This window comes from Eptatretus burgeri, chromosome 9 (genome assembly GCF_056783735.1).
Source record: "Eptatretus burgeri isolate ZD-2024b chromosome 9, Ebu_testis_v1, whole genome shotgun sequence".
NCBI lineage: Eukaryota > Metazoa > Chordata > Myxini > Myxiniformes > Myxinidae > Eptatretus > Eptatretus burgeri.
In genome coordinates this window covers 69,679,252-69,705,906 of record NC_140969.1, presented here as the reverse complement: position 1 = coordinate 69,705,906, position 26,655 = coordinate 69,679,252, and the positions used below count along the sequence as shown (strand labels likewise).

Sequence of the window (26,655 nt, the reverse complement as noted above, 5' to 3'; positions counted from 1 at the left end):
TCATCGCATCATATGTGTCTGGCTATGCTGTAACGCACAAGCAGAGTGCATTCGGGGAGGATAGCCCTTGAGCTCCTGCCGTCGACTTGGACACAGACTGTGTTCCTTCTCCAGCTTTGATTGGCACAGCACACGATGATCGCAATGCAGAATGATGGGGAAATTGATGAAACATTAGTGCGTTCATCCCTTTCAAGGCAAACCTCATCATTTACAACAAAGCTTATTATTATTATTATTATTATTCCTTCTATCGATCCGTTGGCTTCTCTCCCCATTGCGTTCCCATGCACTCTATGCTAATTCATTAAGACGTTCGAACAATCCGTGCGAGACTCATGACTTGATTAAAAACAATTCACGAGCTGTCACTTTACGCCAACCGGCTCAAAGTGGCTTCTTCTTTATTTTTTTCCAAGTTCTACTTGAGGTTCCTCTGTACGTCACGGTTCGGCTGGAACACGTCGTCTTCTCCTGTTGACAAAGACATTGCAACCAAAAACCGCTGTCGAAGAATGGTTGTCGATGCAAGCTGAATTGCAAATGCATGTGACCATTGCCCGATGCTCGCTTGGGCTTGGTTGCGCAGGACGAACCCGATGTTGCGTCATAGGAATCTTCGACATGGAATTTGTCGGATCTGCTTGCTTATGCCCTGTGGATTTGAATTGGCTTTTTAATAACCTTAATGGTTGCGCCATACTGTAACGGCAATTTCTATCTCGATTTGACTCGTGTAGAAAATAAATCTTCAGCACAAGCCAAAATAAGCCAAGCTGGACTCTGCTATTCTCATAGATGATGTGTTTTTTTGTTTGTTTTTCAGTGATTAATGCATCTTCCCGTGTTGTATAGAGCATGTGGAAACAGTTCTCATCCATCAAAGGCCATGTCAGAAGATGAACCGGTTCAAGGAATGCCCGATGTGAAAGTGCTTGAGTGGTTTTTCGGAACAATGAAAATCCACCGGAGCACTTTGTAATCACCGGAGCATTTTTGAAACACTTTGTTTACCCGTAGAGCCTGTGGTTGTCGTGGCAAGATAGACTGCTGTCCGAAGTAAAGTTGTACACAATGTTCCTTGTGTTCTGATGTCTTTTTTTGCAGATTGGGAAATATAACCTGGTGCTTCATGATATAAACCAAATTCTTCGAGGAGCTCACCTCGACAAACCTCTTGCATAACAGGGTCTCGCAGTGGCTATGGGCCGAGACCGTTCGCAACCACCTTTCCTTGGAGTCGAGTTACATATTCCTGCAGCTCCCTTGGAAACACGAGTGTCACGTCTTGTAGACACGGAAAAACCCATTGCCCCCAGGGGGCAAACATATGTCGGGAGACCGCTGGCAGTTGGTCTGACTCTAACGCTGTCCGTCACAGGCGGCTGGCCGGTGGAATGAGTTACGGACCGCCGCTCGCACACCTCCCCGCACACCTTGATTGATGGCTGTTGTTACTGCCCTTGACGACGCGATGTGCGCCAGGCACTGGGGTGGAAATGATTGTGCTGAGTGCTGTGGCTGACTCGGCCCCACCACAAAAACTGACACCACAATTAAAGGCTTGGTCTTTATGTGCCTGAGATACGCAACGATGTGTTTTCACGAATGTGCGGTTGTTTTTCGCATTTATAAGTGCACCTTTTGTGGAGTTATCTGTGACATCGTGAAGAACATGCGTAATCAAGTTACATCCACTTTGGAGGTATCGAAACAAAATAGCAGAAATTTACCATTTCACTAATTTGAATCGGCAAGACTGGATCACGCCTTATCGGGGTTGCGGAAAATTCTTTGAAAAGGGCAAATAATTTCTAGAGTGTTGTCGATTTTGTTTTACGCTCGTATTTTGACCTTGAAATTATGTAAAAACAATCCATTTGTGACCACAAAATGAACCCTGTCCAGTGTCCAACTCCATTGCCTTTCCGACATTATCTTTCCATACAAGCAGACATCCTACTCCCATGTGGCCAATTTGAAGGCCCGTGCGTTTGGATTAATTTATCAGCTTTAAATTTCAAATGGCGTTCTAGGTGAGCGTTCCTCCTAATAAAGCGAGCAGGTCCTCAAGGTGCCGCGAAACAGTCGATCATCAGCGAGGCTTCATCGTTGTCTATGCCGTGGTTCACCCGACGCCTTGCACTTTGACAAATGCATATTTACACAACATAAACAGATTGCATCACACTTTGTATATTACTTCACACTTCCAAAACCCCATGCAAATCCTTGTGCACAGTTTTCTGAGTGCAGGAGCTGTTTTTGAAAATATTTTGTTTTTTTGATTGGAGAGTGCGTGGTGAAATGATTTTGATTGGAAGACCTACTTGTAAATGTATGACTAGATTTTGATTGGCTCTGATTTTGATTGGATGTGACCTGATTGATTGACTCCAATTTGAACGAGATGACCCGATTTTGATTGGCTTTGAATTTTAATTGGATGAGATCTGACTCTGATTGATCTGTTTTTAATTGGAATCGTCATACATTAATTTTGATTAACCTCAACCCCAGCAGCTTTGATGTGTTTGTCAGTGATTTGAACGAATCCGATTTTGAATGTATTGTCGCGTCGAAGGATCGCAAATGCAATACGAGTCCACGCCAGGATATTTGATCGCGCAAACACACCAAAAGGGTGGTAAGCTGAACTGTGTTCAAATACAAATTACCTTGCATTCCGATTCCCCAAGGTTATTCCTAATTAAGCCAAATTTGGCACGTGAAATGTGCACGTGAGGCGAAAGATGTGTAAGTGTCTCTTACCCTTATAAAGGTTTTTATTTTTTTTAATTAAAAAACATGTGGGGAGAAGAGGTGGAAAAGATGTGGGAAACAGAACAAACCAAGCGACATGACAGACACGTATAGGCCGAGAGAGAAGCGAATATTCAAACCTGTAAACAATTAAAGAAATAAATAATCCGATTCACCTTTGCACTATAAACACCAAACTCTTACAGATCAAGGGGAAAGTCGAGGACTTTCTCCAGCACGATGTGGATGCCGCCGATGGTCCCATAACAGGTGGAAGAGGACGTCGATGTCTGGGTGTTCAGGCTCTACTGGTGACGTGATATCCTGGCCTGTCTACTGCAGTCCAAAATGCAAACAATGGGGGCAAAGGGCAGTGAGAGTGAGAAATGAGGACAAAGAGCAGTGAGAGCGACCAATGGGGGAGAGGAACAGCAAGAGCGCACCGGGGACAAACCGCCCAGGGTTGGTCCTCAATAGTCACTGCTCGAGATGGGGCAGCACTGCTTTCCAGCATTCCTCCAACCTCTCCCCCCCCCCTCCGCCCCCCACTCATCCAGACTGTTCCTGCAGCTGGAAGACTCATATTTATCTATCATCCGCCTCTTGCCCTCAGCAGAATCGTCTTACCGGTTCTGCTGCCTACCTCGTTGCCCATTCCTTGCTCACACCGGCCGAATCAATCGTGTTCTGAAGTGTGAAGTGCTTCTTTGCCTTTACAAAGTCTTCCACCAGGTCCTGCCTCATTTACGGGGAGGTTTCACACATACAACCTCACCTTGTCTATCCTCAAGGTTACACTCACTGCCCTCCCCTCGATGCACATATTACATACAACTCAGCTAAACACATCCTTGTCACACGGCAATCAAACCGACTCAAAATGCATGGTCTGGGACTGGAGACTTACTACATTCTAATTATGGAGTACCCGCCCCTCCCCCCCTCACTCCACACGCCCTTCCATGTAACGGTCTGAATGTTTTTTTTTAATACCATTTTAAAATCATTGCATTTCAATTAGCTAATACCCTCAATCTAGCTTCCTTGTGTTGGGTCACCCTGTGGATCGAGAATGCTTGTGGACCTCATTTTCGCTCACCTCTTGGTACCATTTCACACCCAAAGCCTTTGTGGATGCCGCACATGAAAATTTGCTGGACAAAGTGGGGTGTAGTTGTGGGTGGTTGGGGGGAGGGCAGGGAGTTGTGATCTTGCACACACACCATTGCCTTGATGCTAACTTTACAATGGAATATGGCTCTGGAACATTCATATAACACATGCACTTCTAATAGTCATGATGAGAGCTCAAGGGCAGTTTATTCCATTTGTGTGCACTTTGGAGTGAGTGGTGCTCTGCTATATTGTATAGCAGGATAATCTCCACTTTTATCTTAGTAAGTTTTCCATGGTAGCATGGTTTTGCTTGAGTACCTCTCACTTCTGACTATTTCTTTCTACTTTCCACCAATTTTTTCCTTCACTCAACAGTTGTTAAAGCAAGGTCCTTACTGGTATGGCTCGGTTGTGCGTTATCCATCCCATCCACATGACAAATGTTATTTTATGGACAGTTATAATTTATCTTTGAGCTATTTTAATTCGCAAACGACGGTGAACAACAAGTGGACCTGCTTCTCGACGACCTGGTTCTTCCTCATCTGATAAAAGCGCATCATAGTTTAAGACCTTCTCCCAGCAAATTGTGTTTCTGGGATCAATTCATGAGCTCATCAATAGCCATGAGCAAACACTCAAACTTTTGAGCCTTACCATCATTCAGCCATAGTCTTTCTTGGGCAGACCATATTTACAAGATGGCCTCCAAAGCCAACTTCTGACTGGGCATCTGTTGGCATGCAACATGTTTCTTTGTCAATCTGAACTTTTGACAACCTACAATGCCTTATTTCGCAGCTTAATGGAGTGCTGCTCTTCCCTTTGGGTGGGTGACCCTGCCTCACACCTTGCCATTCTTGATGCCGTGAAAAGCAAGGCCTTTAAAATCATTGGGATCTTCTGCAACAAGGCTTTCTCTAGGCCTGTGACTTTTACATCACAGACAGGTTGTTGACCCCTCTGTATTCTACCACCGCCTTTTTGGTCTTCCACCCTCTGCCCTCTCTTGGCTCCGTCCCTCCAAAGTTTCTGTAGGTGGCGCACACAGTCTGCCAGTAACCCTCTTCTTGTTGAACTCCCAAAATCCAGGTTCAAAATCCAAAATCAATTCCCCTCCATTATTCTCACCTCCGCTTTTTTGTTCTTCTTTTCTCTTGCCTGTGGAACCATCTTCCCCACTCCGTTCAATCCCATGTTTCTCTCCAGGACTTCAAGACAGACGTTCCCCACGACCTCAGGTCATCCTCCATCCATACGCTTTTTTTATACATAATGTCGAGGTTCATGTAAGAGGTAACACACACAATGTCTAACAAGGGGAGCAAGAGACAAGAGGGACAGGAGTGGGAAGCACAAAACAGTTGGGAACAGAGACATGAGGAGATCTGTGGAAGAGAGAGTGATGGGGTGGGGTACACAGTGTAAACAAGATGGACACCACAGGGATTTTCAGGAAGCAAAGCCGGGAATATGAAGGAGATGGGTTTGGGGTGGATTAGTGTGGGTAGAAAAGATCGTGGTTTTGGATGTGGGAAGATAAGAGATGATGGTGAACAGCTGTTTTGAGGACCTGGAGGGAAGAGTGGGATTGAAGTGAGGGTGGTTGTTTGTTCCAAAGGCGGGAAAAAAGAGGAAGGAAAGAGTAAAGGTGAGCAGTGATTCTTCCTTTTGGTAGTTTAACCAGAAGGGGGTTGTTGTTAAGCCCTGCCCTGAGCCCTTGAGTGCCCTGCAGAAATATGGGCAGGACAGACAGCAGACAGAGTGGGGGGGGTGGGGGGCGAGGCCGGAAGAGGAGATGGAAGAAGACAGAAAGACCACGGACCTGCCTGCAGTGAGAGAGTGAGAGACCCAAAGACTCAGCATCATCACGGGAGATACCAATGATCCTAAATGCCTTGGTTTCGACAGCGTGAAGCCGAGAATGGTGAGAGGTGGGAGCACCAGCCCAGAGGGGAGAGCAGTACTCCATCAGGCTGTTGATGAAAGCTTTGTACATGGTCAGGAGCTCAGGTGTGCCAAGGAAGGACTTTGTACGATGTGGGATGCCCAGTCGGTGACTGGCTTTGGAGGCCAGCTTGGTCACTTCTACCCCAAATGACCACATTTCCAAGCACTACCTTTTTCCGTGTTATTATGATTTTCCCCCTCTTTGTCGCCTCTTTTCGTTTGTTGTCAGCTTGTTTGTTTTCTGTTTCATTCCCGCTTTCCCCTTCCTCTTCTTTCTGTGTTTCATGAATCTTGTTCACCCTCATGTGTCTCCCCCCCCCCCCCCACTTAATATCTCACTCTCACTTCTACTGTTATTCTTTCTAATTGTATTTATTTATTTTTTTCATCATTCTCTTTATTCATTCTAATTCTCACTTTTTCTTCTCTTTCATCCCTTTTACTCTGTATTTCACTCTTTCTTTATCTATCTCTCTAAGGAGAAGTGAATTTTTGCGGAATTTTTCCTGAAAGGCTCACTTGGCTGCACCTGGATGGGTTTGAGGGTTGTGGACGAGCAGTTGAAAACTGACTCCGATTCAGCTTCCTCCTGATGACTCATCTTTTCTCTTTACTTCTTCGGTTTCCTTCTTGGTCTTCCATTTCATGATGTTTGTACCATATCCTGATGCTGTGTGGACTGTGATTCTCCGCTGACGGACCTCTGGGAGCTTGTACATGTTGCTGCGTTTGAGCCTGAGGAGTATCTGCTGAGGTCTATCTGTTCGGGTTCTTCCCGACATCTTATTTCTTTGTTCCTTTCACATTTCTTTCTAATTTTATTTTATTTATTTTTCATAATTCTCTTTATTCATTCTAATTCTTGTTTTTCTTCTCTTTCATCCCTTTTACTCTCTTGTTCACTCTTTAATTATAATTATTAATAATCTGTCTATCTCTCTCTCCAAGGAGAAGTTAATTCTTGCAGAAAGTTTTCTGTAAGGCTCACTTGGCTGCACCTAGATGAGTTTGAGGGTTGTGGAGTAGCGGCTGAAACCCGAATCCGATCCAGGTTCCTTCTGATGACTCCATCTTTGCTCTTTACTTCTTCGGTTTCCTTCTTGGTCTTCCGTTTCATTGGTGTTTTCCTCTTTCCATTTTGTTCCCCTTCATTCTGCTCGAGCTCTTCCATGTGCCTCAATCATATTCAAAACAAAAAAAAGAAAAAAAAACATACAAGCAGAAAGATGGCAGCAAACATTAAAAGGCTGAATGCCTAAACTCGGTGTTTGCACCTAAATCTTGTGTCCCAAACCCATCACTTTCTCTACTCACTTTACCCAGTCGCACCCAACTGTCCCTGGACTCTGTGTCCTTTTCTCCTGACAAGGTGGAGAGCTTGCTGTCAAACCTCGCTCTGATTCTGCAACCGGTCCAGACGGCATCAGCCCACATGTCCTAAAATTCTGCTCCTCTGCTCTTGCTCACCCTCTCTCTGTTCTATTCACCCTCTCATTTGCTAAAGGTCATCTGCCATCTGCTGGGAAATCAGCAAACATCACTGCCCTGCATAAAAAAACGGCGCAAAAACAGATCCCTGCAAATACAGACCAATCAGCCTTCTCCCAATCATCAGCAAGGTTATGGAATCCATCATCGCTTCAGACCTTAAATCCTTCGTCTTCTCCAATGGCTTGATTTCCGATAATCAACTTGGATTCAGACCACCTCACTCCACCGCAGATACGCTGCTTCTGCTCTCCCAAAAATGGATGGAGGTCCTCAATGCCAGACATGAAATCAGAGCCATCTTCCAAGACATATCACGTGCTTTTGACATGGTCTGACACCCTGCCCTGCTCACCAAACTCTCTTCTTACGGTATCCAAGGCCATCTCCACTCATGACTCACAGACTTCCTCTCCTGTCGCAGTCACCGTGTGGCCCTAAATGGAGTTTTCTCATCCCCTCTTCCTGTCCAGGCTGGAGTTCCTCAAGGCGGCGTTCTGGGCCCTGCTTTTTCTGATTTACATCAATGATCTCTCTGACCCTCTGGAAAATTGTCTTTATCTCTTTGCTGATGACTCCACCCTCTGCCATACCATCTAGCATCTGCCATCACTCAGATCAGCAAGCAGCAGCTTATTCACTCTCTACAGATCTGGGTAAAATCACAAACTGGTCTAACACGTGGAACATGTCTTTCAATCCTAACAAATCTCACACTCTCGCTATGTCTCTCCGAAAGGACCATCTGGAAAGACCCCCCCCCCATCTACTTTCTCAACAATCCTCTTGAAGAAGTCCTTTCATTCAAGCTGCTGGGTCTCACCATCTGCCATGATATTTCCGAGGAAAGCCACATTTCCAAACTGACCTCCAAAGCCAGTCACCGACTGGGCATCTTGCTTCGTGCAAAGTCCTTCCTTGACCCACCTGAGCTCCTGACCACATACAAAGCTTTCATCCACAGCCTGATGGAGTACTGCTCTCCCTCCTGGCTGGTGATTCCACCTTTCATCTTTCTCAGTTTCATGCTGTGGAAACCAAGGCATTTAGTATCAACGGTATCTCCTGTGATGAGGCTGATTCCTTTTCATTCCTCTTTTTCCCCGTCTTTGGAACAAACTCCCACACTCTCTGCAATCCCACTCTTCCCTCCAGATCTTCAAAACAGCTGTTCACCACCACCTCTTATCTTCCCCCATCCAAAACCACAATCATTTCTGCCCCCATGGATCCACCCCAAACCCACCTCCTTCAAATTCCCTACTTTCCTTCCTGAAAGTTCCCTGTCGTGTCCATCTTGTTTACCTCATGTACCCCACCCCATCCCTCTCCCTTCCACAGATTTCCTAATGTCTCTGTTCCCCACTGTTTTGTCCTTCCCTCTCCTGCCCCTCTTGTCTCCTGCCCCCCCCCCCTTGTCGTGCATTCTGTGTATTCGCTCTCATACGAACCTCAACAATGTATCCAAAAAAGATATATAATAATAACAATGTCTGCACAAGATGGAGCACCGAGTCTGAGGTTTATATTATTTATTCTTTAGGTCCATATTTTTCATCAGCTTGGAAGCCGACCCATTTTACCCAGCAAGCAGGCGCTCTGGTTCCCCAGAAGATTTTACCTTTTGGTGATTGCTGTCTTGCCACACTGCACTACAATGTGATCACTGTAGCCAACCTTTGCAAACCCTGCTTCATGCGGAGCTGATGAACTGCGAGCTCGAAGACCTTTGACTCCAGGAGTTCGCTCTCGGAGAGTAACAGCGGGGGGAGGGGGCTGGGTCACAGCATGTACTGGCTCGGTTCACCTGCCCCATTATTTACTTTACGCTGTTTCTTTTGCTTGTCTGGCAGTCCGAATATCGATTGCTTAGGGCAGTACGAGCTGGCCATGGAAGAACTTTTTGTTTGTACGACACAAAAGAAAATAAAATGCATTTACGAGTTATTTTTATTTATTTAATAATATAACGGATGTGGATAAATGGTTCTGTAAACTATACCCATTAGTTTATTTTTGCTCAGCAAGCATTTTAAACATTTTCTTTGCCAGGAATTTTGTGCAAAGATGGATTAAAAGAAAACAGAAGGCAAGTCCAGTCTGGTTTTGTGGACACGGACAAAGGCTCAGGTCTGAACTTTTCACTGCAGTCTTAAACGAGAACCAATTGAAGTATGTCCTGGTTGAAGACCATCTTTTGTCGAAAAGTTAGACCTGAGCCTTTGTCCATGCGACTCATTAATCAAGTTGGTGAATGAGCCTTCTGTTAATAAGGTTGACATTAAAAGCTTCATTTGTTTTGTTTTATTCGATTCAGTTAGACGAATGAACTGTTCGAGGTAATTTGGCCATTGCTGCCTTTCACCAGCAGCATTTTAGTGCCCGTCCTAAATTGCCACTTGGATATAAAGAGCCAACCCGAATATGGGGACAGACATCTATGTAGAGCAAACCAGCTCATTATACCCACCTTTTATCCTATTAATGAACCACGGTGGGTTTTTCAACAATCCTGGGCATGGTATCTTTATCCTGAAATGGCTCGTTTTCTAGAAGCTTTGAATCTAAATGTTAACACTAATGCCTTTGGCCAGATTCGAACCTGAAACCTTTTTGCTGCTGGTCCAGTGTCCTTACCACTCGGGCAGCGACCTACTTTGGTTTTACATTCTGTGTTTAAAGTGAATGGTAATTGTCTGATAAATGTATTGAGCATTTGAAATGCCAAGACGTCACTTGTGTTTTTAATAAAACAAAACTGCTTTCTGAAATTGCATTTCAGACTGTTGTGGAATTAAGTCTCATCCAATCAATGTGGAGGTCTCTCAGTATGAGGGTCCCCTTGATGTACTTTTCCTGCATAAAAGGAATGGATTTGCCAAAATCTCATCACGTTTGTTTGTTGTTATGAAAGCTTTTTGAACGACTTTGCTTTGTAAACCTTAAAACCAACAAACTTAAGCACAACCATGCACACCACAACCTTGATTACTTTTTAACATTCGGGAATGCTTCACATTTTCTTTTCAGTTCATCGTCTGTGCTTGAAGGATTGTACAGTTGAACCCCTCTCCTTTTCCCCATTTATTCCATAATGCCAAGTGCAGGTGTTGAAGATATTGTGCAGGATGACCTTTGAACTGTGCTAAAGACCCTGGTGCTAAAATTATGGAGGGATTATTTGGATGACGTCTCTTGGGCCTTGTTAATGTCTCATGCTGAAGGATGCCGATAGAACAGAGCCAGCTTTGTTAAATTGATGGAGGGCAGCTCTACTGCTCTCTTCCCCCACCCCCTCCCCGCCTACTGCCCCAAAATGAAAAGCACGGTTTTCAAGCTCTTCATATACATTTCCAATGGCGTTACGACCTTTTAACTCAACTCCCTCATCCAGCAAGCTTTCCATGAGAATTGTGATATACAAGCATTAGCAAATGTTTGGTACAAAAGAGTTGCAGCCAATTCTTGCAATACAATAGTTCTGAGTTTCAGAAATACAGAAATGACTTTCATCTGACATGGCAAATCCACAAGCAATTGTTTAAATTCCCGAGACCGACCGTCCTTTGTAATTCCCCTGCTGCCTGGTAAACTTTCCATTCAGAAACTCGTAGCTCCATGGATGGCAAGTTAGGCTAATGAATGGTTCCATCTGCCCACAATGTGTCCCTTGCCATGATTGGTAAGATGACATCGCAATAGGGGGAAGCAGCTTGGACAATTTGCGATATATCTCTCCACCATTAGGCATGGCACTTTGGGGAAGTTTTATCCTCTTCTGTTGAATCCCTTCATTTGATTTCCTTCTTTCCTGATGAATTGCAAAAAAATCCTCTTTCAAGTGGCTTTAGCGCAAGCACCTCCGACCCCTCACCTCTTCATCCCTAATGGCAATTTAGGGAGGATTGGCCGAGCGTCCTTGAAGTCGCTTGGACATTTATTTGTATGTAAGGAAAGCTTTGGCTTTGATTCTCTGGAGCTCATTGCCAACAAATGGAAATACTTTACAGATCTGTTGATGAAATAGATAATGCACTAAAGAATTGTTTTGTTTTGCTGTGTCGGAGGCATTTTAAAGCTTCTGAGGTCATTAGCTGCATTCACCTGGTCATGTTGATTGCATTTGCAGGAAGTTGTACTTTTGAAGAAGACTTTGGAAACTGCGGGTACCGGCTAGAGTCGGAAGCTGATTGGAATTGGGAGCAGGTGAATGCCAAGGAATTCCCGGCGCTGGAGTCTGTCATCCCATACGAAGGTGAAGTCATTTTTCATTTACCTTTGCAGCATTGCCCCTATTCCCCAGGATTCCTGTCTTAGTCTTAGTCCATGATAGCAAAAAATAATTCCGGAAATGGAAAGAATTCCACTGAAAAGAGGAGACTGCGAATTGTAAATGATTTATGAACAATGCATTTTTTTTTTTCGAGGTGTCACCGGTTTATTTTGTTGTTTCATCAATAACTGTTGAAAATTCATGAAACGCACTTTTCGGAAATGTTTTCAACATGATGCTTTACCCATCAGTCGTGCAATCAAATGGATCCTGGATTGACGCTTCCAGGGACATGCGCCGGGTTTTAATTGGTGCTGACCCTCGGAGCCTCTTTGGGAAATGTAAAGAATACCCCTGGTCGATGGACGGAAAATTGACCTGTAAACGCAGCTACTGAGAAACTACAAGGTCCTGGGAGATGTGGGATTAATCCAGTGTCAAGTCTGCATCCTCCACGTTCGATTTTGGTGGAAAATCAATGATCGCACTGAGTTTTAACAAAGCTTGGTCCGTCGGTTCAAGCTTTTCTCCTTTTACCGTATCGCCTCTGGGATTCTTTTTGACCGAGCATAACTTTCTAGTCAGCCATGTACAGAGATGCACGACGGCCAGGTACACATTCCGGGCTGGCTTGGTGATTGCAGGCTCGCCGTGGATCGCAAAATGAAGTGTTTATTACTACTTGCGTTGCCTTTAGATTTGCAAGCTCATTCCTTCAAGAGCCCTTTGGCTTAGATGTGTGTTTACACTCCAACTATGTTTCTTTTCACATATGCTTCCCTTTGTTTTATGTAAACCTCTTTTCAACCTCTTTTTTCTAGACAAAGAATGTTATGAAAGTTGATTGTTCTCATGTTCGGGACACGTATTCCCGACTGGGTTGTGCACCCTAATTGGTCATTATATCGACACACCTGTGCCGCAGATTCCAATTCCTATATGCTGGTTAATGTGTCGGGCCAGTTGGCTGGAGAGCGGGCTCTTCTACTGCTCCCTCGCATTACAGGTAGGTTTCAGATCGCGTCTGGCTGCCACTTGGGCTCAACCCACCCTGACCTTCTCGGATCATTCGGGAAGCTTACCAAGCGAGAAGCTTAGTGGAGTGTCGCGCAGTCATTCGAGGTAAATAGAATGAGAACCTCCAAATAAATTGGATGCAACATAGTGGGAGCAGAACAGCCGGCATCAGCTTAACTACTCAATACGTTTGTCTGCCTTGTTTCCTTTTGAATACATCCCTAAGCTTTAGCAAGTGTGATGATTAAAAAAAAAAAGCTTTAATTCAGGGTTTTCACAACTCTTCAATCCAATCAATTCTCCAAAACTTCATTTAGCATCTGCTTTCAGAAGTGCTTTACATCCACAATATGCTTTGCAATCAGCGATGAATTCGCTGTCAGAGCGGTGTGCTCGTACGGTGCACTGCCTCAGGTAGAACACCATGATGCTTTCAAATGTCATAACCACACCACGTAATTCTCGATTGTACCTCATTTAAGGGTTCTTGAGTCCAGACAGTGCATGTAGTGATCTACAAATATTGATATTTACACAATTTTGAGTCTTGTGCATTTTTGTTGTGCACACCGGTAGTGTATAGGCTCAGAGTCGCCGGTTCACACACCCCTTTTATCAATGTACTTCACTGAGAAACCTTAGCTGTCTACACAGTTAGTGACTATTATGCTGTCAAAGGACATTCCGAGCAAACTCCATAATTATTGCACACTCTAAATTATTGGGAACAAATTCCCTTATAAACGGAACCTGGATTTCCTGCCTAATGTTTCCACTTTTTTTCATGCACATGTGAGGCAAACAAAAGAATGCTAGAAATAGGAGGTTCAACGCGGTGTATAAGCCGACCAGGTTGCATGGTCGCAGGTAAACAATTGTGGTGTGTCATCCTGATGAGCTCATGACGAGGGTGAAACCATGGTTTGCAACTCCACTGTCCTTCACTTGCGACCTTTAAATCCTCGGTCTTTAAAATGGACTAAGTGTGTGCTGCTGAAGCTATCCGGGCAGGAAGCGAAGCGGTACCGCATGTGCTCATTGCGTTTAATGCTATAATGCATTTATCGGATCCGAAGGATCTTGTTTCGGATTATCGTTACGCTCGACCACAACCCCACCTCCTGGTTGTTGGGGCAGTGAGCAGAGATGTGAACAAGTCGCTTGAGTCACGTCTCAAGGCTTTGAGGGCAAGTATCAAGTGAAGTCACAAGTCACCGAAGTATTACTTCAACGTGTGTCCAGTCTCACATTTACTTATAAACCTTGGAGTACAAGCTATCAAGGAATTAATTTATGTATGTTCATTTATTGCAATGTATGTCCTGAAAAGCTGTTTAACAAGTTGTTGTTTTTTTGTTGTTGTCAACTTCATACAGTGGACATTCTTTGCTTTGTTCCTGACAAAAGTAAATTTATGTTAAATTTCCTCCTCCTATCTCAAGTACCGACTTGAACATATCGCGGGTTGAGAGACGTAATGTTGTAACTGCATTTTTGGCGAAATTGAATAAAATGGCTCTTACGTCTTTCAACACCATTTATCTTTCAGTGCAATATTGTTGTAACTGCAAATATCAACCCAGTCTTCTCATCTGAGTAAGATTAAAATATTGTAAACTACACACAATATGAGAGCCATTTTATTCAATTTCGCCAAAAATGCATTTACAACCTTATGTCTCTCAACCCGCGATATGTACTGTATATGAGATTATTCAGTAACCTCGGCTTATTTTTAAATGGTTTACACATGGAACCAAAACATCGAATGTGGAATGGAAAAGGAGATTTTAAGAATTAACTTGTATATTTATTTTCTCTATATATATTACTAAAACTCTCTTCTTGTATGTATGTATGTATGTATGTATGAATGTATGTTCCCGAAATACAGCCAAAACGGTCCACGATAGCACAAACATTTTGGCCCACATTACTCACCATTCTCCTGCGGTGTGCACTATCAAGTTTAGTTCAAATCCGGCAACGAAAAAAATTATTAAAAAATCGATTCCCAATTCAGTGAAGTACTCTTCGGGATTATTTGATCAAGGCAAACAACCTCAGCGGTATAGTTCGCTGGAGCTATCTTTTTTTTCTTTTTTTTGAAATGTTTTTTTTTTATCAACCGCTGTCACAACGGGAACCCAATGGGTTCACGTGTCGTCTAGTGTACATTAAAATGAAACAAATAATCGGGAAGGAAGGTGAGGAATTAGCAAGGGGGCGGGATGCTGTGGAAGCGGAAAGAGGGTGGGACACTGGAAAAAAATTGAAACGTATAACTCATTAACTTAAAATGTTGTCTTTTAACATAAACTGTACTTATTTTTATGTTTTCCTTTAAAGAAAGATTTCATGATATATTTACAATTATTGATGAAGTTTAAATAATAATCCAAGTCAAATGACATTTAACTCATCACAAAATCAGTTTATTGGGTCGGGACATGCACGGGGCAAAGTTTCCCCGATTCAACACAAAAGTTGAAGACGTGGTTTGAATCGAGTTGTGCTTCCCACGTTGATAAGACTGATGCTTGCCGCTAATTTGACATGGTGGTGCTCCGTGCTGTCCGGAGAGTGGACATTCCCTTCAACCCCAGTAAAGAACGGGATGTGATCCATCGGCCGTCAACTCTGGCGTGCTGCACATACAAACACACAAGGTATATGTCATTAACCGAACCGCACATACTGACGACTGAAAATCATTTTCAATTTATTTTAAACCCCATTTTAATTCAATGTTTATTCAATGATTGTTTTCCGAACATTGTGAACAAGTTGTTATAAACTCAAGTTGCATGTAACTTGCAAGTCCCCAGACATCAGGTCCCAAGTCTAAGTCTCAAGTCAGTTCTGGCAAGTCCGAGTCAAGTCGCAAAATTTTGCTCGAGTCGCCATCCCTGGTAGTGAGGCAGAGGTAATATGCTCGTGCGGCAGATGGACATTACTGCTCTCGGATTGTGCAGCGTTGGCTGTTATGGGACACAAACTTTGCCTTGCTGCTATATCAAGCTAGGAGGTTTAATACCTATATATGTAATCCCAATGCCACATGCCCCCATCGGCCACAGGAGAAGTTTCATTGCTTATTGGCGATTCATCAGCGAAAACGGAGACAAAAATGTGCACCACCGAGGCTCCCAAGCATGTACCACATGCAATTCCAATGACCGTCATCACGTGTCTGTACTATAATATAGATGTTTGTCTGTCTGTCTGTTTGTTTGTCACCATTTGTCTCAGAGAAGGCCAAACAGATCTTCATCAAACTTTCAGAGGTTCATCAGTGAGTCGTGAGGAGTGTTTTATGCCAAGAAAATGCTTTGAAAAATTTGTAAAGAAAGTGAAATTTTTGAGGGGATTTTTGTTGTTGTTAATCGCTCTATAGTACCTAAACCGTTGTAGCTATGTGGAAGGTAATATGAAATGATCCCTAACTCCATTTCTAAGTACCCAACCCCTCCCCCCTCTCTACCCACCCTTCCCAGTCATAGCTAATTAATTGTTCCTGAATTCTGTGTATTTTGCACCTGAAAAGGGGTAAAAGTTTCTGGCAATCCTCGACTCTGACTCTGCAGCTGGACGGCATCAGCCCACGTGTCCGAAAAGCCTGCTCTGCTGCTCTTCCGCTTCCTCTCTCTGTCCTTTTCACCCTGTCATTTAGCATGTGTGGTTGAAAATCAGCCAACATCACAGCATTACATAAAAAAGGTGCAAAACGGATCCCCTTCACGACAGACCAATTAGCTTACTTCCAATCATCAGCAAAGTCATGGAATTCACCATCACAGTTGACAAAAAATCATCCCTTTTCTCCAACAGCCTCATCTCCGATCATCAATTCAGATTCAGACCAGGTCACTCTATCTTGGACATGTTGCTTCTACTCTTCCAGCAATGGATGGAAGGCCCTTTAATTAATGTGAGACAAGAGTTCAGAGGCGTCTCTCTGGATATATGTCGAGCTTTTGATACAATCTGGCATCCTGTCTTATTCCCTAAACGGTCTGCCTATGGAATTCAAGGCCAACTTCACTGTTGGATTACTGACTTCCTACACTCTTGTAGCCAACTTGAGGCTCTCAATGGAACCCTTTCATCTCCTCCCTTTGTCAAGACTGGAGTACCCCAGGGCAGTGTTCTGGACCCCATTTTATTCCAAATTTTCATCAATTATCTCGACGATTCTCTGGAAAATGCTCTTTATCTCTTTGCTGATGACTCCACTCTTTGCTGTGACATCTCTCATCCTTCTGACAGATAGGCAAGCAGCAGCCTCTTCCCTCTTCTCTGACCTTGACAAAATCACAAACTGGTCAAACACTTGGAACATGTCTTTAAATCCTGAGAATTCCCACATGACTCTCTCCTCCCTCTCCCTCTTCCTCTCCCTTTCCCTCCGTGAAAGGACCGTACCGCAAATCCTCCCATCTACTTTCTCACCAACCCTCTCAAAGAGGTTCAGTCACTAAAACTCTTGGGTCACATTCTCAGCCATGATCTCTCTTGGGCAAGCCACATTTCAAAGTTGGCCTCCAAAGCCAGATTCCGACTGGGCATCCTCCATGTGGTGCCATTTGAAGTGAGGGAAAGGAAGCTTACACCAGAGATGGACTTAACAAGGTTCCCCCAGGTATTAGAGGAGGGAGACAAGTTTGAAAGCTCATTCTTGAGACTGGACAGATGTTGTTTTATGGTTCTCCTGAGACTAGACACACATCTGTTGCAGGCTTTGTGGAATGATCTGAAGTTGCCTTCAGTCAGATTTGCCTTCCAGGAGGAGAATGCAAGTTGTTTTAAAGCAACACCCTCACCACAGGATTCATAGTACCACGACTGGGAGATGGATAAGATAATTGAAGATGATATGGAATTAATCTGGGCAAAAGAGAGAGCAGTTTCTGTGGAAGAATTTCCAGGCTGAATTAATATCAGCGGTGGTGGATATAGGAGAAGTCCTCAGATGTTAAAAAAAAACCTCTTTCCCATTGAAAAATTGCCCTGACATCTCATTTACTGGAAGGCATGGGATTGTTCTGTGTTACGATATAAACCCACGAGAGGCAGATGTAGAGAGACGGGTGACATGTGACATCCCGTGTGATCGATCGTCCCTGTGCTTGATTTAACTCTGATGAGTGAGCGAGGTGTTAATGCCCAGAGTGGTAATTAAGGCATGGAGCCAATTATAATGAGGTTGTATTATTGATTTTATATCGGGACATAATTCCCTTGAGCCCTTTAATCATCCTGGAGGGGCCAGCGTACGAGAGAGAGAGAGAGAACACCTCAACAAGACACGATGGTTCAACAGCCAAGGAGGACGAGGTGAACACGCGTGAGTTGAGCCGGCAGAACAGACACACTGAGCAGAAATATCTCAACGTTGGAATCGGAGTTGGACATTGCATTGGACGTCATGGTGAACTTCCTCATTTGACTTTGTATCTGTTTTTTGAAATACAAGTTTCAGAAATGTTGCGCTGTTGGTCATTGTACCATCACTCGGAAGTCACAGGCCCCAACTGACAAAGAGCCATTTGATTGGTAGCCGACCGGTATGATCGTTCAGACACGTGAAGTGCAAACCTTGGATTGTAGTCATTTGAGAACGGGCTGGGTTTGACACCACGAGCAACATACGTGCACTGAAGGGTAGGAAATCCCAAGGTGTGTATCACCCCCTTACATTTTGGCAACTGTGACAGGATCAGGTCAGGTCACGTATGAGAGCATGTGCCGGAGCAGCACGTCGCTGCGTCCACTTTCTGCCGGTACTACAGGGGCCACTGGCCATCCCTCAGGCAGATGCCTGGTCCATCCCCGTCTCCTTGAGATGCTGATCAACCTGCTGAAACCACGAGGCACATGGTCGGCCCATTGGCCTCCTCCATTCACGAGGTTCCCTCGCTGAGAGAATCTGGTGAGCAGGATCAGCGTCGGGAAAACGAGCCACAAGTCCGTACTGATGATGAAGCTGATGCTCACGGACTACGCAGGCAACAAATGTCATTTGAGTCTCTTTCAGCAACGGCACATTGGACACAAATTCCGGCCAGCGATTGCCAAAGATTCTCCGAAGAGACCTGGTACCAAAGGAATTAAGTTTCCCTCTCAGATCTCTGGTCAGATTCCTCATCTCACATCTGTATAGCAAGACTGGAAGCACCACAGACCTAAAGACTCGGACTTTTATCCTCCTCCACAAGTACCGGCGGCGCCACACCCCATGATCCAGTGAATCCATGACTCCCCAGGCCCAACCGAGACGTGTATTGACCTCTGTCTCACAGCTAGCAGAGACATGACTGTCACTGCCAAGGTAAGTGAATCTCTCCGTGACCTTAACATCCTCACCACAAACAGGTACAGACAACGTAGCAGCATACAACATGTCATTGAAAGCCTGGATCTTAGTTTTGACCCAGGAAACCCGAAATCCCAGCACCCCCGACTCCTCATTCAGCATCGCGAGGGCCCCCAAAAGGATATCCAGAGTCTCTGCAAAGATGACTACTTCATCTGTGAAATCAAGGTCAGAGATCTTGACATTCCCAAATAATGCACCGCAGCTTGATCTCTCCAACATCCTCCCAGAATTGTCTATACAAGCGCTGAAAAGTGTGGGGGCCAGAACACACCCTGACGAACTCCAGTCACAACTGGAAATAAGTCAGAGATGGTACCACCACATCTCACAGCACTCTCAGTACCAGAGTATAGTTCAGACATCACATTGATCAGTTTTGGTGGCACCCCACGAAGACCAAGAATCCTCTAGAGGACATCCCGATTCACTGAATCAAATGCTTGCAGAGATCAACATTGGCTGCAAGCAGCCCCTGGTGAAACTCTCATCTGCGTTCGGTGAGGACACGAAGAGCAAGGGATACGGTCAATCGTTGACCTCTTTGGTGTAAAGCCTGACTGCTCTGGACGCTGGTGCTCAAGCAGATGGTGGGGCGAACCCTGTCAAGATTTGTCCGAGCAAAGACCTTGCCCAGCACTGAGAGCACAGTCACCCCTCGGAAGTTGTTGCAGTCCTGGTGATCACCTTTTCCTTTCCAGAGAGGGACAACAAGGCCCCTCTTCCAGTCAGTTGGGATGATGTCTGTGTTGCAAGCAGAGCACAGAACTGCATGCAAAGACACGAGTACAGCATTTCCACCAACCTTGAGAAGTTCAGCATGGATGCCGCAGATCCCAAGAGCTTTACCCCATTTCAACCGGTTCACCACAGCCTGTGTTTCCACAAACGAAGGTGGATCACAGTTGATTGGAAGGTCAGCAATAGGGATGGTAACACCCCTGACATCCAACTCGACAGCTGGTGGATCAGCCTAGTACATCTGCTTAAAGTAACTGTCCCAGTGGGCCTTCACTTCGGACTCCTCTATCAAGATCCCAACACCCTCCGCTCTAACTGCAGTATACTGAAGGAAGGGTTTTGAAGAACGCAATGTGTGAATTCCCCTGCAAGCAGGACGAGTATCACTTGACCACAGGTGCTCTATCCCCTGAAAGATTCCTCGCACATCGGCCTCCTTGTCCACCCTTAGCACACCTAAAGTTTTACGGCTCACCTCCCTGTACAGCTCAGCTCTGCCATTAAGCCTGGCCCTGAAACTCTGGTCAATGGTATCCAGTGTCCCTTGAGAGACAAAATTCTTCTTTGTCCTGCGGTGAGTTCCAAGACATCCACCGGCAACATCAAGGATTGTGGTCTTGAAGGCGCTCCACAACTCTTCAGGACCTCCCAAGGCACCCAGAGGAGATGTTGATGTCCAGAGTGGTCGTTCATGCGTTAAGCAGATTTTAATCAGGTTGATTAAAACTCATTAAGATTGTGTATCGGGAAATAATTTATTTGAGCTCTTTCATCATCCTGGGTGGGCCAGCATATGAGAGGGAACATCACGACAATTCTCGGTGGTTCAACAGCCACGGAGGACGAGGTGAACATGCGGAGGACGAGGTGAACATGCGTGAGTTGAGCTGGCAGAACAGATACTGGGCGGAAATAACTCAACACGGGAATCGTTGTTGGATATTGCATTGTATGTAATGGTGGACTTCCTCATTTGACTTTGTATCTGTTTATTTGAAATACAAGTTTCAGAGAAACGTTACACTGTTGATGTGGTCATTGTAACGTCACTCGGAAGTCACAGACACTAACTGACAAAACTCCATTCGAGTGGTAGCCGACCGGTATGACCATTCAGACGCGTGAAGTGCAAACCTTGGATTGCAGTCCTTAATGAATGGGCTGGGTTTGGCACCACGAACAACAGCCGCACACTAAATGGAAGGGAATCCCAAGGTGTGTATCACCCCACCCCCCGACACAGTGGGATGCAAAACGTAAACTGTTCAGCCTAGCGAAGGTATCAGCTCCGAGTGCTGTTCGAGTTCATCAGTGATTTTACTTAACATGGATTTTTTTAATGGGAAAATATCAAATTTGGTGATTTTCTTCACTATGTAAGTCAGACCTGGATTTGCAGATTGCATTTTTTTATCCCATGGCATTGCAGTGCCATGGACCTGACTCAAAATGGCGAACCTAACTTAATTTTGAGGATTAAATTTTCCGCAATGTTTACTTTGGTCACAATTTATTCGGTAAATGAAACAATTTTGCAAATTTGATGTTCTACCCACCATTCTTGCATAATTTGATTCGGTGGATATGTCTTTGATATGTTGATACTTTAATGATGTGATATTCTGATTTGTTAATTCTCTCTTATTAAAGTCAGGCAAACAAATGACCCCCAATCTTGGATACCTTCTGCTGAAACAATATTTATCCAACGATTTAAATATATGAAATTAATGAATAATCCCCACCTCCCCCCCCCTTCCTACACGACCCCATTCTTCCTTAGAAAATGATACACACTGCCTCAGCTTTTCCTTCCTCCATTCGGGATCACACAACCTCAGCCCCGGAACTCTCAATGTCTACGTCGCAGTCAATGCCGGTCTCACAACCAATCCCATCTGGAATGTTACCCACAGCTTTGGCCACCACTGGAGTAATGCCGAGCTTGCGATCAGCACCTTCTGGCCAAACAGCTACCAGGCATGTGCCGACACTGGATATCACAATAACTTTGAAGTTTACTCCCATGGTGTGATTGTATCAACATTGTGACCTTCGTCCTCCTCTGCATGACATCGGCACCGCAATGTCTGCGGCCTCCTTTTGAGCTACTTTATGGTCGCTTGAGTGTCAATCGCAACGCAATCCCTTGCATTTAATCATGTTTTTTTTTTTTTTTTTCAAGTTTGCCAGTGGACCTCCTGTCTCACGGTATTCCCTTTTTAACACAAAAGTTGTTTGAAGATGATAATTATGATGATAATTACACCTCACGATATTGTGTTTAGTGGCGAGCGGCTGTAATGTGAATTTCCGCACAATTGTGGCAGGTTACGATTTGGATCAGACATATTATTCCTGCTGGCCTTTTATTCCCTCAAATATGCTCAACCATGACATCTGACTTGTCACTTTGTGTCTTCAAATTAGAACTTCCTCAAATTGAGCTTTACCTCCGGAGGGTTTTTGTCTGGTTGATCCAGAGATAAGCACTCCACCTATGGTTGGATATTGGCCTTCACTCCATAGTTGGATATTGGCCTTCACTCCATGGTTGGATATTGGCCTTCACTGCATTGTTGGATATTGGCCTTCACTCCATAGTTGGATATTGGCCTTCACTCCATAGTTGGATATTGGCCTTCACTCCATGGTTGGATATTGGCCTTCACTCCATGGTGGGATATTGGCCTTTACTGCATTGTTGGATATTGGCCTTCACTGCATTGTTGGATATTGGCCTTCACTTCATGGTTGGATATTGGCCTTCACTGCATTGTTGGATATTGGCCTTTACTGCATTGTTGGATATTGGCCTTTACTGCATTGTTGGATATTGGCCTTCACTCCATGGTTGGATATTGGCCTTAACTGCATTGTTGGATATTGGCCTTTACTGCATTGTTGGATATTGGCCTTTACTGCATTGTTGGATATTGGCCTTCACTGCATTGTTGGATATTGGCCTTCACTCCATGGTTGGATATTGGCCTTCACTGCATTGTTGGATATTGGCCTTCACTCCATGGTTGGATATTGGCCTTCACAACATGGTTGGATATTGGCCTTCACTTCATGGTTGGATATTGGACTTCACTGCATTGTTGGATATTGGCCTTCAATTAATGGTTGGATATTGGCCTTCACTTCATGGTTGGATATTGGCCTTCACTTCATGGTTGGATATTGGCCTTCACTCCATGGTTTGATATTGGCCTTCACTGCATTGTTGGATATTGGCCTTCAATTAATGGTTGGATATTGGCCTTCACTGCATTGTTGGATATTGGCCTTCAATTAATGGTTGGATATTGGCCTTCACTTCATGGTTGGATATTGGCCTTCACTGCATTGTTGGATAATGGCTTTCACTGCATTGTTGGATATTGGCCTTCACTCCATGGTTGGATATTGGCCTTCACTGCATTGTTGGATATTGGCCTTCGCTCCATAGTTGGATATTGGCCTTCACTCCATAGTTGGATATTGGCCTTCACTCCATGGTTGGATATTGGCCTTCTCTCCATGGTTGGATATTGGCCTTCACTCCATAGTTGGATATTGGCCTTCACTCCATGGTTGGATATTGGCCTTCACTCCATGGTGGGATATTGGCCTTTACTGCATTGTTGGATATTGGCCTTCACTGCATTGTTGGATATTGGCCTTCACTTCATGGTTGGATATTGGCCTTCACTGCATTGTTGGATATTGGCCTTTACTGCATTGTTGGATATTGGCCTTTACTGCATTGTTGGATATTGGCCTTCACTCCATGGTTGGATATTGGCCTTAACTGCATTGTTGGATATTGGCCTTTACTGCATTGTTGGATATTGGCCTTTACTGCATTGTTGGATATTGGCCTTCACTGCATTGTTGGATATTGGCCTTCACTCCATGGTTGGATATTGGCCTTCACTGCATTGTTGGATATTTGCCTTCACTCCATGGTTGGATATTGGCCTTAACTGCATTGTTGGATATTGGCCTTCACTGCATTGTTAGATATTGGCCTTCACTACATGGTCGGATATTGGCCTTCATTGCATTGTTGGATATTGGCCTTCACTCCATGGTTGGATATTGGCCTTCACTGCATTGTTGGATATTGGCCTTCACTCCATGGTTGGATATTGGCCTTCACAACATGGTTGGATATTGGCCTTCACTTCATGGTTGGATATTGGACTTCACTGCATTGTTGGATATTGGCCTTCAATTAATGGTTGGATATTGGCCTTCACTTCATGGTTGGATATTGGCCTTCACTTCATGGTTGGATATTGGCCTTCACTCCATGGTTTGATATTGGCCTTCACTGCATTGTTGGATATTGGCCTTCAATTAATGGTTGGATATTGGCCTTCACTGCATTGTTGGATATTGGCCTTCAATTAATAGTTGGATATTGGCCTTCACTTCATGGTTGGATATTGGCCTTCACTGCATTGTTGGATAATGGCTTTCACTGCATTGTTGGATATTGGCCTTCACTCCATGGTTGGATATTGGCCTTCACTGCATTGTTGGATATTGGCCTTCGCTCCATAGTTGGATATTGGCCTTCACTCCATAGTTGGATATTGGCCTTCACTCCATGGTTGGATATTGGCCTTCTCTCCATGGTTGGATATTGGCCTTCACTGCATTGTTGGATATTGGCCTTCACTCCATAGTTGGATATTGGCCTTCACTCCAGAGTTGGATATTGGCCTTCACTCCATGGTTGGATATTGGCCTTCACTGCATTGTTGGATAATGGCTTTCACTGCATTGTTGGATATTGGCCTTCCCTGCATTGTTGGATATTGGCCTTCACTGCATTGTTGGATATTGGCCTTCACTGCATTGTTGGATAATGGCTTTCACTGCATTGTTGGATATTGGCCTTCCCTGCATTGTTGGATATTGGCCTTCACTGCATTGTTGGATATTGGCCTTCACTGCATTGTTGGATATTGGCCTTCCCTGCATTGTTAGATATTGGCCTTCACTGCATTGTTGGATATTGGCCTTCACTGCATTGTTGGATATTGGCCTTCACTGCATTGTTGGATATTGGCCTTCACTCCCTGGTTGGATATTGGCCTTCACTGCATTGTTTGATATTGGCCTTCACTGCATTGTTGGATATTGGCCTTCACTGCATTGTTGGATATTGGCCTTCACTGCATTGTTGGATATTGGCCTTTACTGCATTGTTGGATATTGGCCTTTACTGCATTGTTGGATATTGGCCTTCACTGCATTGTTGGATATTGGCCTTCACTTCATGGTTGGATATTGGGCTTCACTGCATTGTTGGATATTGGCCTTCACTTCATGGTTGGATGTTGGCCTTCACTGCATTGTTGGATATTGGCCTTCACTCCATGGTTTGATATTGGCCTTCACTGCATTGTTGAATATTGGCCTTCACTGCATTGTTGGATATTGGCCTTCACTGCATTGTTGAATATTGGCCTTCACTGAATTGTTAGATATTGGCCTTCACTGCTTTGTTGGATATTGGCCTTCACTGCATTGTTGGATAATGGCTTTCACTGCATTGTTGGATATTGGCCTTCACTGCATTGTTGGATATTGGCCTTCACTGCATTGTTGGATATTGGCCTTCACTTCATGGTTGGATATTGGCCTTCACTGCATTGTTGAATATTGGCCTTCACTGCATTGTTGAATAATGGCCTTCACTGCATTGTTGGATATTGGCCTTCACTGCATTGTTGGATATTGGCCTTCACTGCATTGTTGGATATTGGCCTTCACTTCATGGTTGGATATTGGCCTTTACTGCATTGTTGGATATTGACCTTCACTGCATTGTTGGAACTTGGCCTTCACTGCAATGTTGGATATTGGCCTTCACTGCATTGTTGGATATTAGCCTTCACTCCATGGTTGGATATTGGCCTTCACTGCATTGTTGGATATTGGCCTTCACTCCATGGTTGGATATTGGCCTTCACTACATGGTTGGATATTGGCCTTCACTGCATTGTTGGATATTGGCCTTCACTTCATGGTTGAATATTGGCCTTCACTGCATTGTTGGATATTGGCCTTCAATTAATGGTTGGATATTGGCCTTCACTTCATGGTTGGATATTGGCCTTCACTTCATGGTTGGATATTGGCCTTCACTCCATGGTTTGATATTGGCCTTCACTGCATTGTTGGATATTGGCCTTCAATTAATGGTTGGATATTGGCCTTCACTGCATTGTTGGATATTGGCCTTCAATTAATGGTTGGATATTGGCCTTCACTTCATGGTTGGATAATGGCCTTCACTGCATTGTTGGATATTGGCCTTCCCTGCATTGTTGGATAATGGCTTTCACTGCATTGTTGGTAATTGGCCTTCCCTGCATTGTTGGATATTGGCCTTCACTGCATTGTTGGATATTGGCCTTCACTGCATTGTTGGATATTGGCCTTCACTGCATTGTTGGATAATGGCCTTCACTGCATTGTTGGATAATGGCTTTCACTGCATTGTTGGATATTGGCTTTCCCTGCATTGTTGGATATTGGCCTTCACTGCATTGTTGGATATTGGCCTTCACTGCATTGTTGGATAATGGCTTTCACTGCATTGTTGGATATTGGCCTTCCCTGCATTGTTGGATATTAGCCTTCACTGCATTGTTGGATATTGGTCTTCACTGCATTGTTGGATAATGGCTTTCACTGCATTGTTGGATATTGGCCTTCCCAGCATTGTTGGATATTGGCCTTCACTGCATTGTGGGATATTGGCCTTCACTGCATTGTTGGATAATGGCTTTCACTGCATTGTTGGATATTGGCCTTCCCTGCATTGTTGGATATTGGCCTTCACTGCATTGTTGGATATTGGCCTTCACTGCATTGTTGAATATTGGCCTTCACTGCATTGTTGAATAATGGCCTTCATGGTTGGATA

At 44.4% G+C, this 26,655-nt stretch overlaps 1 protein-coding gene across 6 annotated transcripts in view; it reads left to right on the top strand.

Moving 5' to 3' along the window:
• Positions 1-26,655, top strand: part of LOC147020304 (receptor-type tyrosine-protein phosphatase kappa-like) — a 374,226-nt gene that overhangs the window by 30,962 nt on the left and 316,609 nt on the right. For all 6 annotated transcript variants that reach the window (XM_085895598.1, XM_085895596.1, XM_085895595.1 and 3 more), the window contains exons 2-4: positions 11,447-11,572; positions 12,516-12,596; positions 21,508-21,704. In XM_085895598.1, coding sequence (XP_085751724.1) covers positions 11,447-11,572; positions 12,516-12,596; positions 21,508-21,704 — 404 coding nt within the window. The remainder of the gene's footprint in view (positions 1-11,446; positions 11,573-12,515; positions 12,597-21,507; positions 21,705-26,655) is intronic.